This window comes from Anoplopoma fimbria, chromosome 23 (genome assembly GCF_027596085.1).
Source record: "Anoplopoma fimbria isolate UVic2021 breed Golden Eagle Sablefish chromosome 23, Afim_UVic_2022, whole genome shotgun sequence".
Lineage (NCBI taxonomy): Eukaryota > Metazoa > Chordata > Actinopteri > Perciformes > Anoplopomatidae > Anoplopoma > Anoplopoma fimbria.
The window spans coordinates 16,256,452-16,281,893 of NC_072471.1; the positions used below are offsets into that span (position 1 = coordinate 16,256,452).

At 39.6% G+C, this 25,442-nt stretch overlaps 1 protein-coding gene across 1 annotated transcript in view; it reads right to left on the reverse strand.

The window, feature by feature from the left end:
• LOC129112308 (anoctamin-4-like) overlaps positions 1-25,442 on the reverse strand; it is a 41,088-nt gene continuing 15,646 nt past the window's right edge. Inside the window, exons 4-29 of the mRNA XM_054624357.1 lie at positions 22,390-22,590; positions 21,811-21,959; positions 21,495-21,644; positions 20,163-20,263; positions 19,468-19,512; positions 19,247-19,378; positions 18,949-19,055; positions 18,456-18,511; positions 18,150-18,271; positions 17,831-17,965; positions 17,143-17,239; positions 16,182-16,242; positions 11,651-11,733; positions 10,909-11,049; positions 10,604-10,768; positions 10,413-10,449; positions 10,157-10,268; positions 9,431-9,488; positions 7,638-7,735; positions 7,037-7,179; positions 5,545-5,697; positions 5,283-5,430; positions 4,571-4,690; positions 4,230-4,335; positions 2,871-3,074; positions 1-1,777 (exon numbers count right to left, since the gene is read on the reverse strand). Coding sequence (XP_054480332.1) covers positions 2,883-3,074; positions 4,230-4,335; positions 4,571-4,690; positions 5,283-5,430; positions 5,545-5,697; positions 7,037-7,179; positions 7,638-7,735; positions 9,431-9,488; positions 10,157-10,268; positions 10,413-10,449; positions 10,604-10,768; positions 10,909-11,049; positions 11,651-11,733; positions 16,182-16,242; positions 17,143-17,239; positions 17,831-17,965; positions 18,150-18,271; positions 18,456-18,511; positions 18,949-19,055; positions 19,247-19,378; positions 19,468-19,512; positions 20,163-20,263; positions 21,495-21,644; positions 21,811-21,959; positions 22,390-22,590 — 2,912 coding nt within the window. The 3' untranslated portion in view covers positions 1-1,777; positions 2,871-2,882. The remainder of the gene's footprint in view (positions 1,778-2,870; positions 3,075-4,229; positions 4,336-4,570; positions 4,691-5,282; positions 5,431-5,544; positions 5,698-7,036; positions 7,180-7,637; positions 7,736-9,430; positions 9,489-10,156; positions 10,269-10,412; positions 10,450-10,603; positions 10,769-10,908; positions 11,050-11,650; positions 11,734-16,181; positions 16,243-17,142; positions 17,240-17,830; positions 17,966-18,149; positions 18,272-18,455; positions 18,512-18,948; positions 19,056-19,246; positions 19,379-19,467; positions 19,513-20,162; positions 20,264-21,494; positions 21,645-21,810; positions 21,960-22,389; positions 22,591-25,442) is intronic.

The window sequence follows — 25,442 nt, forward strand, 5'->3', positions numbered from 1 at the left end:
TGTAGACAGTTTTTATAGATGTTATTGTTCTTCTTTGTTTGTCTTTATTGGTGAGATTGCTGGGCAACAGCTGCAATCAAATCTATGCTCTTCTTAGTTTACCTTAATTTTCCTTATTCTTTGTACACTCTCATACTTCATTCAAACTTTGTTTGCTCAGCTCATTGAGGACATTATCAGAATAATTATTTCTCCTCAAACCCTCCCTATGATTTTTTTTAATCAAAATATAGTAGAATTTTTCCTCTTTCAAACTATGTAACTATCTACTCAAACAGCCTCAAAGTGACAGGAGCCCCACATAACTTCCCGATAGACTTCAATTTGAACTGATATTGGAGATTTTAGGAGCAAATCCGAATTTAACTTTAACAGGCTTTAACTTTCCCACTATTTTTACACCACAAACATATTTTATAGCAACGTGTTCAGCAGGGTTCCCGCTCTCTCACCACACACACATTTAGAAGGAATTACATTCTGTGAGTTATAAGCCAGAGTTTGAGAGGCTGCTCTCATGAAATGAGAGTGCACAGCACAGCAGGTGCTGTCCCCATGGTAACCTTTAATTGCAAGTGGGGACTCACAGTTGATTGAGATTTGCTAATTATACTGCTGCTCTGACCTCTGTGGAGGATCCTCAGTTGATTCTTAACTGACATGACAAGATGTGACCACATGTCATTTGTCCTCGAAGGACTTCATTTCAGGAATTCCTAAAGTTAAATTAAATATATTATGTTTAGTGACAACTGTTTTCATGTTTTGTGTCTACATAGTATATAGGGGAAGTTTCTCCAGGGGGCTCTGGAGTATGCAGGACTTTCTATATAAAAGTCTCCAAATGGAAGAAGGAGTTTACTGGGGGGTCCTCAAGTAGGCAGAGATTTTCAAAACAAAAGCCTGAAAAGAGTAACATGAGCTTACAACAGGCTTCCCGAGTGCTCAAAACTTTCAAAATCAAAATTTCTATAACTATTCTATTTCCTGCAAGTGGTTATAGGGTTTAGACCTCAACTGATGATTTACCCTTATTCCAAAAAGACACTTAATTGCTCCCGCTATATTTTCCCCTTTTTTCTAATATTCAAACTGTTCATACTCTTTCAGCTGCTCCTTGATAAAAAAGTTAAGACAGCAGTGCAGTTTGGATATGCTGTCCAGCTCCCTGCTACAGGCTACGCAAAGCAATGCAGTTTAGCTCCAGACTGTCCATCAGGCGGACTTTCAGCTGCCAGCAATCCCACCGCCATTTTCTTCAGAAATTGCATTCTCTAGTTTTTATTGCATCACACTATAGCGGAGCAGATGGCCTGACATTCATTTAAATATCTTTATTTACAATAAATCCATACGCGAACTCCTCAAACCAGGAGACATGTAAACAGGGTTTGTCATTCAGTAAGCCTAGCAGAGTCATTTCTCTCGTCCAAAACCAGACAGCCGTAAAAGTGTAGTCTTGCTTGAAATCTACATTCAGGGTCTGAAGACATACGCTGTTGAGAGTCCAAAGCGGTAGAAACTATCTGGAGAAAAAAAAGAAAAGGTAGCAAAACCCACTGCCAACATGTTCAAGAGGACGTCCGTTATGGATGCAGACACATGGAGCCTGTGGTCACTGGGTGGCCCTGCTGGATGCAGCTCATCAACTGTCCACTAGGATGTGCCCTCTGTCACAACAGGAGGAAGGTATGAGGGACCAGTATCATGCAGGAAACCCAGCGCTCCTCTCCTTCCTCCACTGTGCAGTGAAAAAAACTGAACACCAGCTGATAACCTGGGAATAAGAGAAACGATACAGTAAGGCCTGTTAACACTGGGAAACATACAGCATTATACTTTAAATGTTTTGATATATATTTCTACACAGCTGAGGGTGCAGCAGCTCTGGAAAAACTCTGAAAGGCAAAATATATATGAGTTTTCCTTTTAACACGCTTCCCTTCCTTTCCTTTTGTTCCAACTTGATTTTCTAATCTTAAAATATATCTTAAATTGCTTTTAACTATTCTAGCATGAACTCAGTATCATGATCAAAAGTCCTTGATTTAATACAAAAATCTGGACTGGAGAGTATTAAAACTGAATGGAAAACTTATCTTTATTAAACCTAATAAACTGCTGCAGAACTTAACAGCTACACTCATTCAGGCTACACCAACGGTAATACGTCTTCGTTTTAAAATGCATAACCTTTGTTATTTTTTTTGACAGCGTACAACTACTCTGGTGTTTTTAAACCCCTAAAATGAAGACGTTTGAAAATGCTTCTCGTCCCGTTTTGTCTAAAAACTCTGAGGTTGCGTTTTGGTCTGGATTCACAGAAACATACACATTGAAAACCGTGACGCAGACACCCACTTTCGTTTCTTGATTTGGTCTTATTAGTTATGAAGTGTTCTCACTGATTCATTACCTCCCTATCACGTGATAACAAATTACAGATGTTGCTGACAGTGTTGTCTAGCTGTTGTGCAATTGAATTCTGCATTTTAGAATGCTACTCCTGCCTGTATTACATTAAGATGAGCTAAAAGACTGAGGCCAAATCTGCAATTGTACTACATTGTTCTAGAATTGTTTTGTAAAGCTAGGCAGGGAAAATTAATGAGATCAGTCTGTTATTTCAGTCTTAAAATATCCCTGTTTGACTGCATAGCCTACATTTTTCACATTTTAAACAGTAATTTTAATGTTAACGGCTTTTGAGTGAGCACTACTTGAGACCAATAGAGAGCAGGACAGAGCTGCTAACGTTAGACTGAACTCTGTTGGCCATCAGAGCCCGCTTCCACAAAGTGAACCTACACCAGTCGTGGACAGAGCTAAATCATCTCTTGTACAAACTGTTTCCAGATCTCGGGCTGTACCATTTGGTGCATTCAGGGCCATTCCTTGTGATGGGCCCTGTCTTTCTTCTTCTTCTCATTTTTCTCCCTCTGCAGTCTCTCCAACTCGGCCTCATACATCATCTCCTGGATCAGGTATTTCTCTCTGCGCATTCTGTCCCGCAGGTCCTTAGGGAGGTCGGGGATCAGGTACGCGATCAGGGTCTTGATGGAAAAGACCATATGCTGCAAAAGCAGAGCACGTTATCACAAATGCCAGCGCCTTGACTCCACAATTATTTTATTTTATTTTATTATTAAGTTATCAACTGTAGCTTTCAATTAAAAATACAATTCTGCAGGGGGAAAGGAAGTAGATTGATTGATTTTATTAAGATTATATAGCCAACATGGTAGCAAACTGTTCCTTTTTTACAGGGGGATATATCTGCACAGTGTGGGGATTTTCTGTGTATTTTTTTTACAACAAGCAACACCTCAAACCTTACACATGGTCATTTTAAGCAATGTTTGTATGTCAATTAGTGCTTTTTTAATGTTATTTTTAAAGTAAAACATAGTAAAACGTAGCATATCTTAAATGTGAATTAGTTACTTTGTGACTTTGTGTGGCGTAAGCTTAACGAGACTAATTTGAAACACCTGTGTGGGTCCTCGTTAGTGGCAGTGTGTGCACATGGAGCTGGACTGAGGCTGCTGATAAAAAAGCTGGTAGCAGGTCAAAGTATTTACTTTGGTTGGGTGCAATCAGGAGTGAAAACAGACAAAAGATGGGAGGCATAAATGTTCACAAACAGAATATCAAAAACCTTCAAGCAATAAACACACGGTGAATTGAGGTCTGCCGCATTTCCTTCATAAAACTCCCTTGTCTCACAGAATGGATTTAAATAGTTAAAATTAGTTTTTCTTGCTCATGGTATTGAGTTGTATTCACTGACATAATCTGAATAATCTGTAAGAGCAGGACTTTAAAATGAATCTGTCAACACACAGACTGAGCTTTAAGCCTGGTGTAACTCTAATATTCCCTTAGGAAATCAGTCCAGGTATTTCAAGATTAAGATGAATTTTAGGCATTTTTCAACTTTCTAAGAGAGCCAATTTGTTAATCTGGTTTTAAAAGGTGGTATTCTAGACGAAAGCTCCTTCTATTTTTCTTTATTACAGTAATTCCTCCAACCACTGTATATATAATAGTTTTGTCAGATGTAGACAGAGAAAATAAAGTCACGTAAAAACCACCAGCAAATTACAGCTGGATGTATACGGCACTCATGGGTAGACAGAGAGAGGTAAAAAGCAGTGACAAAACAAAATGGAAGAATCCATTTCCAGCCTGCTGTCTGTTGCCATTTGACACGGATTCAAAACACTTACCTCAAATACGATGATAAATGCTAGCCGGGCTGCCAGGACGTGCCAGAACTGGAGAGTGTATGAGTAGGGCTGAGCAGAGTCTGGAGGCTCCCTGTAGTCCCGATACCTGGTGGGTCAAACAGGTGAGTTCAAAGGTCATCACAGCGTAGCGCTAATGATAACTAATGTCAGTGATTCATCGACCAACAAAACCGAAGAAACTACATATCTGAGTAAAATTATTTTTTTTAGTGTAACAGGCACTGAGATGACAGTTCACAGTATATTATTAACATCTTCTGCTTGATGAGCACTAAAAGCTGACACACACACACACACACAAACACATACACACGCCTTACCTACAATACTTTACAGCTTCTCCAAACAGCTCAGAGCCATTAGTCATAGACTGTGATCTCCTCTCAAAGTCAGACACCCTAAACACTGAGAGACTGGCGTTGACGTAACCAATCATACACCTGAGGAACATATGAGCAATCATTTGATCCAACACTTGCAGTATCTTACACAGGAACAAAATAAACCAATGTAGGGCTGCACCAAATGTCTTTTTTTGTTTGTCGTCACATTTTATTACGTCATCACCCTAACATAAAGAAAAATCCTCAATTTATTAAAGCAACCATCTTTGTTGAGTATCACTGGTCGGTGTGAACCCCCTTTGTGTGCAGCATGCAGGAGAGCAAACAGCTTTTTGACTGCAGTGAAAAAGTTGTATTTGAAAGGCTAAACGCCAACAAATATGGATTGAACAGAACCTTTCATTAGATAAAAACATGTTGTGAATTCTGCAAATGATATAGGGGAAACACTGATTAGTGAAGCCGATCATTATCTGCAACTATGCAGAAATAAAAGGTGCAGCTTTCAAATATTGATTCTTAGCATGTCAACGTTAGGAATGAAGCTTTGAAACTATTCGGTACAGCCCTAAAACACTGCTACACAAAGTTAATTAAGTAAAATAAACAGAGGAACTAACAGGGACAAGCTTAACACAAACTAATATTAACTACAGTAAAACAAATGAACTGTTAAATGATCACTCACCCCTCCCCTGCTCGACCCTGACCAGCACAAGGTCCATACTTGTATGCATAAACAAGGCGAGGGATAAAGTCTGAGGTAACAGCAATGACAAAGGCGTTGGTGATGACAGACAAGATGCCAATGCCCTCCAGAATGCCGTACCAGATCCCTGCCACAGACGGGTACAATTAGACATGCAATAAATAGCCAAAACATTAAACATGAAACTTTAAAACTTTAACAATTTCTTGTGCCTGAGAAAATAAATACATGTTTAATTCACCTATGTCTTTGGCTTGTGAGGGCAGAGGTCGCCGCCACTGTGTGACAAACTTGTAGGCGTCTAAACGAATCTCAATGACGTTGTTCAGCAGTGCTAAGAGAGGGGCCAGAGGGAAAGCTGCCACAAAGATGGTAGTGAAGCCGAACTGTAGGACTGAAACAAACACAAAAAACACAAGCCTTCAGGTCCCATAGTTCCTGTAGAGGTTTTTCATGGGTAACGTGTTAGCAAACAATTGCGAACGCACAGCAGATGTTGTGCGACAGATACATTACATCTAGCTAACTGATGACAGTAAGTCCAATATTCACTCTCATTGTAGCTGTATTCTCTCCATCAGCTTGTGAGGGAAATAGAGTGCTGCAGAGATGACTGGAAGATAGCATCACACTGGTTCCCACTCCAAAAAGGCAACAGGATTTCCATTGTATTTTGGAATATTGCAGAACATTTTAAATGTCAAAATACTTACAAGTTTTGATTACCAAGTTAATCTTCACAAATGAAAACTACTTTTATCATTTGAAGCGTAAATACAATCACCAGAAGTAAAAAGTTAGATGTTAAACTAACGACACTAGGGCCACATCACCCCACCACCACTAAACCAAATGCGGACTAGTGTTTGGTGTGATGATGCTTTGTAGTCATTTAGCCACTTGTTAGCAACAGGCTTTTTTAAGACACATGAAGTCCTCAAAATTCACTGGGTGGGGTGTTTACTACGAAAATTAAGAATTTTCTTTTGTTGAACAAAACGTTTTTAACTTTGAGACAAGGGAATTGGAAGTGCAAAAAAAGTTAAATAATTTCCCGCTTTTATGACTCATACCTGCAGAACTATATATCTGGCTCTGATGGCCGCTAAAATACTCCACGAAGCCAACAAGCTAGTCGCTAGCTTTGTCTAACTGTTGAGCAGGTGTTGAGTAGGTGGTGTAAGGTTGAGACTCTTTTGCTGAAAACGGCTGCCTGCTGCATATGAAATTAACTCATAGCAGTGAGAGTGAACCAAAATCTGTGAGCTGCAAAAAACAAAACAATATGCTGAAAGGAGCTACAATATTAAAGTAAACTGCATAGTCTAGTGGGAATTTTCTGTGGGTTCATCACTACTCGCAACCCCTTTCCAATTACCCAAAAAATATTGACTACTGCCCCTTTGTTTGATTTATATAACTCCCTCAGTCACAAGTGCAACAGTGGAGAGCGACAATAAAGATGCGAGCATGTGGTTAAGCTCCCAGCCCAAATTTAATCCACCGCAAATTAGTGGCATAGTTACATAACATGCATTGCAGCAGCTAGGGCTCCAAATGAAAAAGGTTTTATTGTTCAAAAAATTGTATTATAGAGGATTAAGCCATAGAGCGCAACTAGGATAACCTTAAACCTGATAGCTAAGGTTGTGGCACTAAAATGGGTAAGGTTTGTACTATCAGTGCTAAACCTGAATAGAAAATGTATACACAGCAATTCAGTTGCAACATACTCATTTCTAAGTATTCATCAAAGAGTCCATAGGCATTCATTGGCTGCAGGTTGTAATCCCTCTCCCACTGTGGGAAGCTGGCCTTGGCTTTCTGTCCGTGCTCTCTCCGCAGCTTCCGCCGTGTCCACCAGTTCTGGATCAGGCTACCAAAACAACAGCAGAACAAACAACAGATTGATTCAGTATGGAAACAAGATTACATTTCTATAACTCTGCAGTCAGGAAAACAGTCGACTTGCACAACATCTGACTGAGGATATTTACCTTAAAGCTACTACATGGAACTTTAACCGTGTGTTGATTTTGGCGGTCCCTGTGGACAAAAGCGGCAGCGTTTTCGAGCACCAAAGTCCTTTTAGAAAACCTCTCATTTTACTGGAGCAGATTCTGACACTCTGCCCTCACGCAGACCTGGTTCTGGTTCTCCCATGTCTCCCTTCTCTCCAGTGGGCCCAGCAATACGGCCTGGGTCTCTCATAACCAGTTAAAGTTCCTCACAGTAACTTAAACACTGAATTTGTAGTTTAATTGTTAATTATTGGTGGCTTGGTCAGAAACATTTTTTGGTATGTCTGCCATTTGAAGGTGAGAAAAAACTCACGGGTAGCCGAGCTCCATGAAATTGTTCCAGGTCTGTTTTAGCACCATGATGATCCCCATCTGCATACAGAGGTCAATGAGACAGCCACTGGGGTGGCACTACAGCAACAAAGAGAGAGAGAGAGGGTCAAATCTAACTCTAGCCCTTGCTTACAGTGGCACTCTGCATTGCTGTAGAAAGACTTGTCATTTCTCTGATTTCTCTGGTTTTGTAATCATAGCTCACTGTGACTCAAATTGCATGCAGTGTGCAGCACTAGAAAAGTGACAAAATTAGGTATACTTAAAAAGATCTTTGAGTGTGCTATTGATGCACATTATTTTCCCACAGTGCATTGTACAGAGGAAATGGAGGAGCTACTCACAGCTGCAAAGGAATAAAATGGAATACATTGCAAATTATGGCAAAACAGCTCCAAAAACATTTGCTTTTTCTTTGTGATTTTGAATCATGGATATATAATAAGATTTAGATACCCCTAGATAGTGCCTCAGTCCAATAGTTCTAGTTCCTGCTCGGACCATAGGGTTTTGTGAGGACCTTACATATTATTAAATGGCATTTTCTCAGGTCTAGGAAAGTCTTTCAAATATAAACCCTCCATAGATCAAAAAGTAATATTAGAAAGAGACATAATTAACCTTGTTTGCAGTTTGAGGTGTCCTGTCAGTGTTACATTTCTTGGCAAGCACTGTGTAGCATTCAAGGGCTAGGCTTGGTTAAGCGTCCATTCTTCCCGGTACCAATTTCTTTAGGTCCTCTGCCCTGACCAATGGGCTATCTTGACCCTTCCTACAGGACGTCATTGCCTAATCTTAACCAATTGTCCCTGCCTAAACCAGCTACCCGGGGCGGCTAGCTTTCATAATGTGAATTGAATAACCCTACTGTAAAGATTTGTCTTTAGTTCAAACTGTATACAATTAACATGTCATATGGAATTGTATGTGACACGCACAGTATTTGTTTTAAGGTTTTGCAGCTGTGAGCAGCTTCTACCTTTGCTTTTGTGCATTGCATTATGGGAGAATTGTGTCCATCAACAAAACACTCCAAAATCAAATAAACAAGTGCGCTTATTTCAGAAAATGTATTGATGGCATTTTTCTGGTGTGAACACACTACATACTCTAGACCTGCTTAGAATTAGTTTGTTAAAAACAAAATAACATTGTGCTGGTAATCTATTGGTTGTCGTAACCATCTTTCCTTATTCCATGGATATCAAAGTTTCAAATAGAGTTTTACAATCCTGATTAAGGGTACCTGCAAAAACTTACTCTGTACAGCACAGAGCTACATTACATAGGCACTTTTGCAAGCAAGCAAATTAGACAGCACAGGTCTGCGACATCCACATAAATTTATGATCAAAATGTTTTGTTCCAGAAAATCTTTCAGACGTTCCCCTGCAGCTTTTATCAGCTTTGCAATTGTTCATAAAAGCCACCAATCTCTCCAAGCAGCAACAGGCGTCCGACAGACTGCACTTGTACTGTGCATGTCACATTACATAGAATTAGTCCATTTCCATTTCAGCAGCAATGGGAACAAGTGGGGACACATTAGCTCAGCACATAAAATCGCCAGCTCAGGCCATTTGTCCCTGAAGAAAACCTCAGTGTGTGTTATTTTCCTGCATGTTCCCATAAGTACTGCTGGCAGCAACGCTCACTGCTGAGGGAGGTTAAACGCACCTTGGTTGGACATACAATAATAGCTTAATGTCCAATTTGAAAATACTTAGATCCATAATGCTTTGCTGTTATTCCCAAATCAAGGTAGTCACTCACTTCTTCCAGTTTCCAGCGATTAATGAGGCGTAGATAAGCACCAGGCCGGCCTGTAAATCTGTAAACCAAGGGAAAAAAACAATAACTTTCTTATGTCAGGTGGCAGCTTTAATATCAGGCAACATCAGCACACTTAGCAGTGGCTCATGAGATGTGTTTGATATCAAACATATTGACCTTTTCTCAGCTTAAGTCATATTATACTGACAAACCAAAAGCCCTGTTGAAAAATGGAGATACAGTGTCACAAAATAATCAAACAGTAGATAAACTTTGGGCCAAACATATCCCAGATCAGCTCCTATTATATGTAAAAATGTACTTAAATCTCAAAGCCATAAAATGATCTACTCTAGATTTTCTCTATTTTCTCAAAATTGGGGGATTTACTTGATTTATTTTGCACACCTGGCTGGTTTACTGTAAAAGCTGAGAATACTTTTTGTGCCTTGGAGAGTTATGAGAAGAGAGAGTAAATATTTCTTGGTGTGCCTCAAGGTTGAGTTTGTTTGTCCATTTAAAAAATATGGTGTCTCGTTACTCAGATGACACACACATCTACGTTTCTGTTTCATCCAAAGACATCAGTAGGTTTAGTCAGGGTATAAAATATTTCAAGCACATGACTTTCCAGAGCAGTGAAGTCCACTTCAGGATTATTACACACTGCAACCATTTGCACTGGTTAAACTGTATTTGTCGCAAGTTCTGCAGGACTTTTCTCACCTTCCCAAGAAGAAGGCGATGTAGAAAGTTGAACTGTTGAGGTTGACGAACTGAAAAAGGAACATCTTGAGGGTAAAGCTGTTCTCCCACTCTGACTCTGTCCTTGGCTGTTCTGTGGTGGCACGGAGAGAAACTGATAAACTGATAAAAACACTGTGTGTTCAGTACGGAGCCAACAGTAATGTACAGTAGTAATAAAGTATCCATTACCCTTTCAGCTTCAAGAACATTCGATCTGTTGCTGCAGTCAACTTACCTAAATTAGTGAGAAGAAGAGCAACCTTTTCATAGAGCTAGAAGAAAACACAATGTTGTCACCCATTACTGAGGGAGGACGTTGAATAGATCGTAAACTTAATATTGTTTAACAAAAATAAGAGCACTCTGTATTTTTGTGTCTGGGTTGCAAGGATGTCATGATCATCGTCAAACTTTTTATGTACTCACCACGTTGAGGAGCATGATCATGCAGAAGTTAATGCACACTGCCGTTCCCGTGGTCGCCACCTGAGAGTTGTTCCTGATGAGGGCCCAGCCGAAGGCGGCGAAGGTGCTGACGGTGATGACGCGGTATATGACGATGCCAAACACGGCGGCAATCACCACCAGAATCTGTTAGAATCAGAAACAGTTATATTGAAATTTCGGAGACGAGACTTTCCATTGACATAAATAGCCTTCTAAGAACGGGTACATACAAAGATGAGAGTGGCACACCTGCTACTTGACATGTGTTTACCCCAGACACTCACCATGAAGAAGATCCCGGATGCCGAGACAATGAGGCGACTGTATTTGTCGCTGAAGGCCTGGTGAGGTTCAGGCTTTCCAGATATGGGGTTCATCCTCTCCTTCTTGGAGTATTTGGCCTCAAACTGGGGGCGTATCTCATCCTGATGGACAAAAGGACAAAGACATGCGTGAGGAAAATGTTGCAGTGACTGTAATTAGCTTTTAAAAACCCTGATGAGGCTATGGGATATATTTCTGGTTCAAAACCCAGAATCAAATAATTTCATCAGTCTTGTTTTCTGTTCTGTACAAAGCAGTCTGAGTCACTTTCACGTCCACGAACAGCAGCCTTTCAAGGAACACCAGTTTGAGTTTGATTGACAGAAGAGGGTTGAAGGTTGATCCACAGGACAGGCAGGCACATTATTAACCCACTAAAAGTTCTGACAAAACCCAAATTGCAGCATGACGGCTGTGTAGGGGTACATTTTCACTTAGTCATGCATTGATTTGAGACAGACCTTGGTGCAGGCTCTCAGTGCAACAGTCCCACCTTTTTAAAATACATGCCAGCAAACTAGCATTGACTTGAAAAAAGGAAACAGGTTAGCTAAATTAAACTACAAACTACTAAGATAAAACTCAAAAATAAAAATGGTAGCAACTTTGTTTTTCACCTTTTTTTTAGACGTCTTCTCACCACATTCACTCAATCTGTAATCACATTCACCACAGATGTATAAATAAAAGGAAGTGCTTCACCTCCTCTTCCTCCCAGTCAATAAGGTCCCAATCGTAGGCGAGGACAGCCCTGCGCCTCTTCCAGAACTCCAGGAAGACAGTTGCTGATACGCATGACAAAAAATGGCGTCAAGTGTTTGCATGTAACCATTGGTGTCACTTCAAAACAGTACTGATCAAATATAGCAAAATATGTAATCTACGTATCGAAACCACACTGCTATATAAGTTGGTTTATTTAATTCATGTTAATAAATTAGGATACTTTGGTGGAATATGAAACCCCCATACTGATGTCTTGACACTGCACCAAGAAATAATCTTCAAATTCAAAGTTATTTTTGTTAAGAACCAGCTTGGTGAGTTCCACCAAAAAACACTGCAGAGGGAGTTTGATTCTCTCTCAAATACCCCGAAAATAGGTGAAGATACATTTGTGTAGAATCTTACAATGTCCATAGTTCAAAATAAGTGTGTCTCCTTGAGATCTTGAATGGAAGAAATTTTGATTAGGAAGTTGGCGGTGTCTTTGGGGTAGAAGGCAGAGTCCCAGTGTTCTGGCATGGAGGGTAGGTATGACTGAACAAAGTCCTTTGGATAGCTTACTTATTGCACACAAGCACACCATAACGCTCCACTGAACCCTGAAGCAAGAAGCTTGCAGTTTATTTTCTCTTTTGAAACGCAGAACAGCGTGTTTTGAACGTGTGGGCCGCAGCTGTCTGAGAAGTACACCGCTTCCCCGTGTGCAGCCAGCAGGGGAGTGCACTTCTGAGGAACCCTAATGAAGGGATTTGAGCGGATTCTCTGCTGCAGTCGAGCCCCGAAATTATGTTCACTTGGACAGCAGCAGCAGCAGCAACAGCAGCAACTTCCAAGAAGCTTTTATTGTAAGGTCAGTACATTAGTGCACAATAAATACTTTAAAGTGTTTGCAGACTGGGTCATGGCGTGTTTGTGCAGCTGTGTTCCACAATGACCTTAATAGAGTTCCCTGTACAAAAGTTTAATATCAATGAGACATGTTTTTAGTTAGATTATTAGTTTGTGTGGCCTGTGTGTCGTGTCATATATATTTTATTATACATTGTATGCACTTTATTTTAACAAACAGATCTTTTTATTTTGCACCCTGTCAGTATTTGTTTATCTGATGTCGAATTGTTTTTTATACCTAAAATTAAACTTTTCCTTAAGTTGTTTTCTATGGTCTTTTACAATTAATTAAATTTAATATGATGTTATTCAACACTATTTCAAATGTAGATCCTCTCAACCTTACATTTCAATTGGCTGCATGACTTTTAGTTTGTACGTTTGCACAGTACTCAGAGGTGTCTAACTTAAAGCTAGTCTGTATATAAGATAAGAGGGAGAATCAGATCATTAAAGTCAGTATTTGGCCTTTTAACTCCCTAAAAAACATTTAATATCGTGCTGATGCAATTAAATTAAAAACTAAAATCTTTTAATACCCTGAATTTTTCTTTTTTTCCCCCACACATAATTGCTGTCACTTACATTTAGACGGATGACGCTTTCACTTGATATCCTAATCAAGTCTCTTTACACACAGACAAGCAGACCGGATTCTTTTCAAGACTGTCAAGACTAGAAACCTTTAGTAAAGGGATATTGCTCTGAGCACTTGACTTATTAGAAGCAGATGTAATAACAAAAAAGGATTAAATCTACCAGGTTATCCACTCGTTATATACAGAATATGAAACATTCATTTTCATTTGCTCACAATGAAAAGGTTAGCTGTGGTTTTCAGTGCTAATACTGCTTGTGACATTAACTTCTTAGAATATATTTGATCCTTTAAGTGTGCAGAAGAAAGCTTTAGTCCTTGTCAAGGTAAATACAAGCAAATGCCTCTGCTGCACAGGGACGCTCCTGGAGCAGTGAGGGATCTGACTGATGGGATTTCTCCAGAACCAAAACATGACTCAACCAGAGGTCACCCACTGGGAGTCAACACCACACCTATCTTCAGCTGGTACTGTAACATTTCCAATCAAAGTCACACGAGGACAAAGTTTTATAATGTTTTGCATTCCATTTTTGTCCCTTTACTTTGCTTTGACTGAACATTAGTCCCACTATATCTGCAATTCGCCATAAAACATTTATACTTGTGAATCCGATAGGGTTTCCACTGCGATGAGAACATTGTCTGAATATGTCTAAGGGTCTGAATTATTTACACTAACACACTAATGCAACAGGGCCTGAACTGCTTTTACGAGTATACTGTAGTGTGAGCGCCTCAGCTCTTACTGCCTATAAATTAAACAAATCCCTTTTTTTAAGCTTTTGGCTCCATTACATTTAAACTCCTGAACAATTTTAAAGGTTTCTGACGGCACTGGGATTCAAATTTTCGTGGAGTTTGAATAGACAAAGTCCTTTTTAGAACAATGTCTGCATACACCTTTAGTTTAAAGGGAAATGTCCTAGCAGCATTGGTGTCACGCCTCTGCATTGAGCTATAACACCACATTAAATATTGTACCCCTTCTGTCCTCTTTACCCTCAACAGTTAACAATGTCATAATCGTGCTGGGCGTGTTGACCTTTGCCCTACAGCTGTGTTTAGCTCTGTTCTTCATGCTGAAATGTTGGAGATTCGACAACAGAGTACAAGAGGCTCTCAAACACCCAGGGACTGTTAACAAACTCATTGGTGAGTATTTACTGTCATTTGCTGCTAGTTCTTGTTCTTGTTTTATAAGAAGGGGTATTTAAGGTGGGTATACAAATTTTACAAATCATCAAGGTTTTAATGTCCATCATTTAAAAACAAAAAGGCAAATAAAGCAACTTTCAAAGTGGTGTGAGTTGTTTTTGAGAAACTAACACATTGTAAGTATTTAATCTGAACCTTTTTTATACTTAAATTCTGCTGCAAAAGTGAACTGCAACTGCAACTATTCTCCCATGTCACTGGTTCTGATTTTGTAGCATATTTTGTTCCATCCATCCATATTATTTAGATAAAATAATGTTTAGATGGTATTACAGCTGTACCGGATGTCATTTTACATTCAAGCTTTTCTTGAGTTTTTCAAATTAATCTTTGAATGTTGTTTTTTATGATGTAATCACCCTATTTTTTGTTTTGTATTGTTATTGTGGTTATATAGATTTCCTTTATGGTGCTGTTAGAATGCACCTTCAATACAGGGGCATAACTCCATTTGTGTGTGGCAAGCTGGAAAGCAAACAGTTTTTGACAGCAGTGAAAATTTTGTTTTTGAAAGGCTAAACGCTAACAAATATGGATCGAAGCAGAATATTTTGTTTGATTAAAACATGTTGTGAATTTTGGAAATGATTACTTCTATCAAAGTTTTAAAAAAGTTAATTCTGGAGTAATTGGAGATGTTTGGATCACAAAAGTCAGAAACAATCCCACACAGCCAGAATTTGAATGAAGATTCAAACTATTGGGTACAGCCCTAGATGGCATGGGATGAATGGAGAGAAGCAGCATGAATTGTGAGTTTTGTCTCTTCCTGGCTTAGAACTATTTTACTGGCCACGGTCTGAAAATGACCTTGACAGTCAACTTGTTAGGTTGAACTTTATTTTCAAAAAAACTTTTTTTACCTTTCTTTTCTATCCCTCAGCCCCCTCATGCTTCCACCTAGACATTTATAAACAGGTCAGCTATCAGCCATGTGATGATGGTGCTGCTGCTGCTGCTTTATCACCTGCCCTGTCTGCAGCTGCTGAGGAATATGAGCCCCTCACAAACTCTCTGTTTGCACCTGCCATACCCTGGGACCTTGTTCAGCGCTAGTGGTCCTGTGGACAGCATCCTGATTCTCTTGGCGTTAACCAAAAGTCTTCACGATGACTACAGTGAATGCATTATTTTAATATAATGTACAATCTACATGAAATGCAATAATATGTGACACTTTTTTAATGTAGTGATAATCATTTTTTTAGCCCTGTGATATGTTTTTTTCAATCATTTCAATAATTAAAAAAATAAATTAAAGCTGCAATTATCAATATCTTTATGTAAACAATGGGTCATACGACTTTCTCTAATGTGAAGGTGTTGATCATCCTGAAAAACAAATAGAAAATTATATCAAAATGAAGCAAATCCCCCTCAGTTCAGTCTCACTGCTCTCAGTGTGTCCCTTCCAGTAGTAGATGGATGCTGTTTTCAGTGATGAAGCTCTGATAAAGCCACTGTATTAAGCTACATGCCCAGCACCAAACAGCAGAAAAAGTGAACATAGTGATAGCCAGATTTCCCTTAGCAGCAAAGACCGAAATTGATAAGAGGATAGTGAATATTGGACTTACAGCAGGTGGATAGAGAAACAACTGATATTTGTTTGCGTGATGTATAATTAGGCAACATGTTAGCAATATGAACTTTCTGATGGTGATAGAATGTCAATGTTTAGTGCTTGTTGCACTGCCACAAAGGGGCAAAAAGAATGCAGTATTAGTACATCTAAAGTGTTTTTCTGGGAGTAGGAACCACCTGGAAAGTGTGTACAGAAATTTTAACTGTTCTACTTACCCCAAACAGCCATGAATACGGCGAAGAAAACAGTTGCGCCATTGTCAAAGAGATGGGTGACCTGAGAAGAAGATAAGAAAAATAAAATTTAGCTGAAGTTTAACGTCCAGTGTGAAGAATTTAAGTTGATCTATTTGCAGAAAGGGATATTGATAACTAACTTGATAACTATACACTGATACTTAGTTATCAGTGTATAACCTGAAACTAAGTATCATTGTGGTTTAGTTAGCTTAGCATAAGCCCTTCATAACTACGAACATCATCATCAAGACCCACCTGAAGGGCGAACTGAAGCAAATTTGACAAAGTTGCCAAATTTTGTAATTACAACACCTGGGCCCGTCACATGATGACATGTGGCCAAAAAAGACTTCCCCATAGACTTAAATGGGGAAAGAGACGTCTGTAAATCAGCCTATATATTTCTTTTCAGGTAAATCAACTTCCCTGTACAAACACGAACAATAGTCCTTATTATGTCCTTATTATGTCATAAAAGTTTTAAGAATGCATTGATCTAGAGATATTTTCGCTCCTCTGTTTATGTGAATGAGACGGGAGATGGTCCTCATGGAGTAAGCCAGGTTGCACCGCCATGTTTCTACAGTAGCCCAGAACAGACAAACCAAACACTAGCTTGAGAGAGGGCCTTTTCGCTTTTGTTACCTGAAGGCCCCCGTAGTTCTCAGACCCGCTTTGTAAAGGGAGGAGTGAGTTAAGGTGAATTCAGTTGGTTTTAAACTGCAACCTCACCAGTTTAGACTCAATCCCAGACCAAGACATTTCTGAATTAAACACACCAGAGTTGACCCTTGCTGACTTTGTGCTCAATGACCTTAATCATTTCGAGAAAAAGTTACATATTGATAAACTTAGTTGGCTCACAACACATTTTCCACAAGTAAAATAACAAAGTGCAAACATGTGTAGGGAGTATTTTTTCCATTGTAGACAGTACCTTGGCGTAGATGCAGCTGTCTGACAGCCTCAGGTAGGGGCAGTACTGGTCACAGATGGGGCACATGATGATGTCAGTAGCCTGGCAGATTTCTTTACTGGAGAACAACATGTAGCCTATCAAACTCTGGTAAAGTTGGTATCACAATGTGTAGCAACATTAGTGCAACCCCGTAAAAAAACCCAAACTGATGCAACGTTGAGCTTTCCGAAAAAAATGCGAGCAAGCACAGCACTACATGTGTGCGTATATTTTAAGTATATTTATCTGAGTTGTTAAAGTTATGTTGTTCGTCTGAGAAAAATAATTTGTTCACACTTTCTCGTTCTGCGGCACTGCATAGTCTTTTAAAGAGATGACTGAGGAAAATTGCATTTACATCTTAAGCATTTACTTTAATCGGAGAATCCTGAATAAGTTTAATTTACTTTATTTAATTTAAAAGGCATCCAATACAATAAGTTACAAGGGACAATTTCACACTCTGTTGCCTTATCTGTAATAACAAATTGGTTTTCCGTAAAGTAAAGTCACCTGACTTCTTCACTAAATAATTAGTCTATCTGATCTGCAGCATAAACCAAAGCTAGTTCTCTTTAAAAAAATGTTTTTAAATGCTTCAAATACAATACAACTACCAGCTCTGGGGACACTTAATCTTATCAGAAAAGAGAGGAGGTTTGTTTACCTGACCTGGCAGTGCTCCAGAGTGAAGAGGCCATACAGGAATACGAAGAGGCCGACCAGAGCTGCAGGAAACAGCATCCCTGTGTACCAGCCAAGCCAGGCGAAGTACAGACCGATCTTCTCCCCAAAATACCTCCTGAAGCAACAGCAGAGGACAAGAGGAACGAGTTCCAGGGTGTCTTTCATAATACTTGAAAAATATTCATATAAAAATATACTGAATGTAAAAAACAAAGCAGATTCAACGTATATAAGACAGTTGGGAGATTAGGTATAACTACTACCTGTGATGACTTTTAAACAAACCCCTTTAAAGTTACCTGATGAGGTCCAGCGGTTGGTACTTGTACCAAACCCCCCACCAGGCCCAACATTCGTACAGCAGGTGCCGGTGGTTCTCTGCTCCGTGTGTTCTGATGGAGTTTTTGCTGTGGTAGCTCCCCTGTTAAAGTCCAATAACACACACGTACGTACATATGCAGATTCGTGATCTATGTGCAAGTATGTATCGCCGTAATATCAGTACATGGAATCCAGAACCACATATATGACACAGAAAGAAGTAATGCCTTAAAGAGTGACAAAATGTAATTAATGAATGATTTTATGATGGGGAGTTAAATTACCTCGTGAAGAGGGAAAGCTGCCTCATATGAACTATTGCTCAAAAGACGATTAAGCCCTGGAATCAAAAACAGAGAAGCGTGAAAGAAGGGAAACAGAAGTCTGATCTGAACATTAGAATTATTGTGAGGAGCCATTTTGAATTGAGCCCTATAAAAAGTAAAAATCACGCATAAAACTGCTATATGCTGTTTGCTTTGTAAACTTTGAAGAATGTTACTCCCTCACAGTAACGTTGGCTTGATGATCTGATCTTTATTCAAGTAGTTCAGGATTAGGCTACATGGGTTGCTTTGGGATACGATCAAACAAATTACATATTTAACTTGTTGAAACTTTATTTTAATTTTTTCAAAGTGAAACATTAGAAACCAAAGCAGCAAAGTAGCAAAAAAAGGGAAATAGAAAGGCAAAGAAAATACAATAAAGGTTTAAACATGGGTTCTCAGTATTTTTTCTATTTTAAAATTATTTAAATATAAAAAAAAAACTCACCCATTTTATTTTTACCCTCTTCATATTTGACCCGCTGGAGGATGTGATGGACGATGCGACTTCTGGTGGCGTTGTTGAAAAAAGTGTCTTTGTTGTGGATGATGAAACTGCAGAGAAACGCAGCAGTTATTCTTGTGAATTATACTTTTATGTGTGTAGAGGGTCAATTTGTATGCGTACGGCAACAGAGAGAATTTCAAGTGGCAAATAGAAAAACAAACCATGCACCAATGTAAGATAAAGTTCAAGTAATTCCTCTGAGATGAGTTTCTAAAGGGCTGTTCCGTAGAAAACTCACTGGTGTATCCTTGATCGACTGAAGGGGGCGGTAAAGCTCTCGTTCTCCTCCAGGTCGGGCAGAGCGTCGTTGTCAAACTTCATGGGCTTGCGGGGCAGCCAGCCTCGAAACTTGTTGATCCGCTTCTCCATCCTGCAGGCAAAATTTCTGTTAAAGCTGCCAGCGCATAGTTATGCAATCGTCAGCCCATCTCATGCTGCCTCTTTTGACTGAACACTCACCTGCTCATGAACTTGTGCCGGCGGTGCATGAAAAAGATTTTCCTCCTGGAATGTGCAAGACGTTGGGAATGATTAACTTAGAATAAAGTGCAGTCAGTAATGAGGATAATAATACACATGAATGGTACCACTACTGCTACTACCAATAAAACCATTAACATTACTGCTTCAATCCATGCTTCAAGTATAAATTCTACTATGTTTTTACCACTACTACTATTGCTACTAATAATAGATATACAAATATTACTAATAGTATCAATAATTAAAGGTAGCCATTAGAGTTCTGCGACCACTAGTAGTGCTATGGAGCAATGTTTTATGAATGGGCCCTTGTTTTGTTTGTATTATTTAAAAGCACATGGTGGACAAAATACACATCTCTGCCACTGTATTTTCATGTTAGTCCGTTGATTGACAGCCGGTAGCGGTAACACCCAAAGAAGCAATGAAAGACAGAAAACTCGCTAGCAAACTTGGATGTCAACAATTAATGATTCAAACCTTACAAAAAAAGACAGCTTTGTGAATATTCTATGAAGAAGGAAATGTATTTGACATGATTTTATACCTTTGGTGAACCATTGTGAATGTTGACATTACTTTTATTTGTTTACAAGAAAACTCTGCAGGGTACCTTTTAAGTTTTTTTTTCTTCCATGATAAGACAATTCAATGGGTGTTTGTTGTCTCACCGGAAGGGCATGCGAATGTTCATGAGCTCTGCGTAGCGACAGAGGACATCCCATGGTGCATGAAGCTTCAGAAATATCACGTCACTGTTTGTCAAAGAGGCCTGGGAAGAAACCAAAAACAAGAAGATAAGATGGTTGAAACAGACAGGACTACAAAATATCACCTCGATACAAGACTCTTACTGGAAAGAGTAAAAATAACAAAAACTATTCCATGCAAGACACAAGTCGACTGTTGAAGGAGACATTGATGGTCGTTTAACGCCGCGTGTTCTAGATGACAATGACCTTGATGCTACTGCATTGGCAGATAATTCAGAAGTTGATATACACACACACAGATCACAACATCCACATGTTCCGCTCGTTCAAAATTCAAGTCTCTCAACGAGAAAATTGCCATCAGTACATTTGTTTGGGCTTTGCAAGTGGCGGCTCGCCAAAGAGGGCCACAGCAGCACTCTGCTGTCAGACCTCGTAAGACCGGGCACAAAGGCTAGCAGCGTTTTGAAATTCAGCAGTCTGAGATTACATACTTTATAGGACTGAGCATTAAATTGCTCCTTCAGACAAATTGGTACTGATGTTGCGCGTGATGCACTCTATGAATGCAGCTTCAGGTTTGCCAGAGTTAATCACAGCAAAGCCAATTCTCCTTCATACGTGAACCTAACACGCTTCACGCTTTATTTGCAGTCATCCGTTTAATCAAACAAGTGGCTATTTTTGCCCTGCAACCTGGTCAGAAAGGAAAAAAAATAACCTTTACTGAGCAGCGAGGGCAAAACGTTATTTTTGTCAACACAGAGATGGAGGCCTGATGTGATTAGAAAAGGTCACTCTTCAGGTGGAGTGCCCTCATTATATCTTCCGCCCTGCAACAAGAAGCTTAATCCTCACAAGCTAAATAAACGTTAAATTAATCATTTATATTGAAATTCATTAATTAAGTAAATATGTCACATCGAGTGGTAAAAGCTTTTCAAACATGAATATGGTCTTGCTCTAATACAACACATGTCACTGTAAACTGGGCTGTTGGCCGGACAAAATAATCAATTTTAAAGCTGCTCCAATCAATATTGTTATATGAACAAAGGATCAAATGATTATGCTTGATGTAAAAGTTGTTGCTTGTAGTGATGAACCCACTGTGAATTTTATCCCAACTCTGTAGAGCTTTGCAATTAATTTTAGTGTCTTTAAGCTCATTGTTTTGGTTTGCTGCCCGCAACTGCACTGTTTTGGTTCAATCTCGTCAACGTTGTCTCGAGTCGAAGCAGGCAGCATGTCAACCTGATGAAAGAAGCAGCAAGTGTAAATGCTCTCTACCTCCTTTTCCATCTGTAAGCCCTCCGCACGGATGTTCCGCTCAAATATCTCCCTCTTCTCTGACTGCGAGCTGGACTTCCTGTAAACCAGGATGTAGTCGATGCGACTCTTTCCATCGCTGAAGCAAAGCCTGCTGGACTTACTCCTCCCCTAACAGACAGACAAACAGACAACAGAGAAAGAATCAGGAGCGATTAGTTCCCCGGCCATGGAGGAGGATGAGTCTACTACCTTGTTTTAAATGACTTCTCGTCCATCGTTTATCATGGATGGCAAGGATCAATGACCTCAGGTGAGATCTAGTCTCACCACTGACCTCTGGGAGGCCAGAATCCGACTTTGTGTTGTCGTCGAGGATGCTGCTGTTGGTTCCCTGGTTCAACAGGGTGGAGTCGTCGTCTCTGGACGGGCTGCTGACGCCCTCTGACCTTTCTCTCTCAAGCAGCACTTTGACATCCTTCACAGCTGGAGGGAAGATTAGCAGAGTGTAATAAATAATGCTGCAGCTTAGCCAGACCGCTGAGTGTATATTTAGATACCTAACAGACATGGAGCATCATTAGGGAACTCCTTTTTGGAGTCATGTTTCTGGCCACCAGTCAGATATTCACCCTCCCTTTAGCTCTGTTTTGGTCTCAACAGACGTTTTTTGGCTGCTTAGTGCTCCACTTTGTTAACACAAATCAGGCTTATGTATTGTAATCATGGCTGCCAGTAACCACATCCAATTCAACACTGCTGTTAAAAACTGTCACATTTAAAACATTTAACCTGAAGCTGCCCAGTACCACAACATGACATGACTTTCCTCACTAACACGCCGTTGTTACCTTTGAACGAATCAAGGTATAAGAAGAGTACAGAGAGTCTGAGCCCTAGTTGTGCTGCGTCTCACCGAGGGGAGGCACATCGTCTTGACTGCTGGAGTCCTCGGCTTTGGACGAGGACTCCTCCATGATGTCTGCCTCCCCACAGGAGGGGAAGGCGAGAGGTCTGCCTGCTGCCTGGTAGCCTGAGGCGGATGGCTGCGGCGGGACTCTGCGGCGGTGGGGGCTCCTCCGATGGGACTCAGACCCATGTAGAGAAAAACTCACACCTACAAGAACACAGAGAACTTATTTTCATTAGACTTTGTTTCGTCATGTTTCGGGGCCTTTTCTAACTGGAAACCCTCTGGTACTATTTGTTCCTTGTGTGATCCATTTCTTACTCTCAAACTAAAGACACAAAACAGTAAATAAAACAAATCGCTCAGAGTGAGTTCTGAAAGCAACTAATGCATTGACTGACATATTATGGTCATTTCATTTCCTGCACAAACTTACTGTCAGCTAATCTATATTTTTAAGGTAACCTAGCACCTTACCAGGTTTTTTTCTTGAAAGCACAACAACTTCTGATCTACAAGTAGGTTAAAATGTCAGGTTGACATCCACATCATTTATGACTAAAATTACCCCACAAATGCAATCATACCAAAGTAAAGCTGTGTAGGACCAGCATTAAACACTTGTTATACTTTCACAAAGACACCTGTAATATGTTTTGGGGTTTTGCTTAAAGACCAGTCGAATATCAGTTAAATATTTAAAACTTGCATTAATCAATTTTGTGCCCAGTGGGGGGATGCAGACAAGCTGACAACACAACATTAGCCGTGTTTCCATCAATAATTTCATGCATATTTTGAAGTATCGCATTAGAAGAGATGTATGGAAAGTCAACGTGCTTAGTTCCGAAAAAGGTTATTTTGCTCGCATCAGGTTTTTGCTTTTTTCAAAAAAGAGTTGATGCACAAATAGGATTATGGAAACACTTTTGCCAAAAAACTTTGGACATAGGAAACATTAAACTCATGGCTAATAAGCTGTTTCTACTGTCTTCTCGGATATATATTAATATTGTCTTTGTCTCTGGACAACATGTAACATGACAAATACTAGCTGACATGTAAGAACAATTAAATCTTGGCCAATTGCAACAAATTCTACAAGTGCCCCGTGGATTGGTTAGATGGCCTAGACAACTTATTTTGATTCCACCTCTACTTTTCTACTCTGTTTTTAATGGTAGATTACAGCCATGCATAAACCATAGCCTATATAGACACCTTCTGATGAAACTTAGCTAGTTTATTTGCTCAAAACCATTTGATGGAAACACACTAGATTTGCATTTCTTTTTGCAACATTTTTTAAGCTTTTATAAAATCGCTTGACAATTGAATGGAAACACAACCATATATTTTTTTGTCTTAGAAAGGTTGCAAACTGTTGCTTTTTTACACATCCAGCAGACACAGAAAACTATTAGTATTAATTTCAAGTTAAACTTCAGGCAACACCTTGGACTTTGCACACTGTTATTTGACCCATGGTCCATCTAAAAATATGGATAAGAGAAGCTTTAACAAAAATATTCACAATAAGTGAATATTTTTAAGTTATTGCGTCACTAAATAATGATTGTTCCTTGTTAAATGTCAGTATACCTGATAAAGCTAGCTAGGGTCAAAGTCCATATTAGCAGGAAATGCCAAAACATGTCCAGCAAACCGGGTTAGAAAACCATTCGCACTACCGCAAACATTTTTTTCTGGGTTGCTGCTGTAGTTCAAGGCAGAATTAAAAAAGTTTGAATGAATAAAGAAGAGGCAGGAAGAGCAACTAAGACTGTGAGAGAAAAATTTGTGTGAAAGTCAAAGAGGGAAGACCCACAAAAAAGTAAAAGAAGATGACAGCTCAGTAACTTTTATCTCCGTAATAAGGATTAACCTTGAGAGACCTTAAAAAGACACTCCACAGGAACACACAAGCTAATTGGGTCTATTTGTCAAGTAGACTGTGTCCTTTTGGGGGGAGTTATTCAAAGCTTAGCAAAACAGCTTAAATCATCCATCTAAATATGTCTGTATCTCTTACTCTCAGTTCTCTAGAGAGTTGGAAGACTTCAGTAGAGGTGGGTGGCTGTCTTGGAGGTCTATGCGCTGGATTTACGTTTGTGACATGAAAGGTGACTCAGCTAAATTTTTTCTGCTGAGCTGTAAAGAGCCGGGGAAAGAGATAGAGGTTGGTGAAGCGTCTCGGCTCTTAATCAGCCGCTGATGCTTTGGAACACTGGAGCCAATGGATGCGGCGAATAGAACCACGTACCAGGGAGATATCAGTGCTCAGCGTCCTGTTCCTTTAGCCACAGCGGTGGTAAACCATTACTGCACTGGGGTTTAGCTATCTAAACAGGAGATGCTGTGGTCTAACGAGGCAGAATCTGAATTTATCAAGAAATAAAGTTGCAAAGCACTCCAACGCCGGCCTCAATAGAGACTTGCTTACTATAAATATTGGCTCTCAAAGGACTGACACACCACATATTAGCCCGCATCATGGTGCTGTGCCGAGACATTGGCCAGTCAAACAATGTATCCATCAAACGTTAACAGCCCTATGGTACTTCTGTAACCCGAGCCATTATTGAGGTCACATGGTGCTGAGGCTTTGGCAGCACACAGAACTGTTCTCTTATGAACTCAGTAACAGTTAGTGCAACTTAAGGTGTTTCATTAGCTATTTGATATATATGACATGGTCTGTTTCCCCATTTCCTCTCCTTCTTACAACACTCAACAAAATAAAAATGATCACTAGTCACTACAAATCCAGGCATTATACACAACTTACAAGCTGTGGATAAACAGTCCTAGGCAGCTAACAAATAGCTAACAATAGGCTAGCTACAGTAATTTTTGCTAAAAATATATATATGATTTTCCCGGTTCTGACATGCTCCTGATCTTTGAATTTTTTTAAATGGCAGACTTTGACCCGTTTGTAGCACATTAATTATTACCCACTGGATAATTCCCTTTACCTTTAAAGTTAAAGTAACATTTGCAAGATGAAAAATGACTCCTCCCAACATAATAAAATATATACTTTTATGTACAGTATA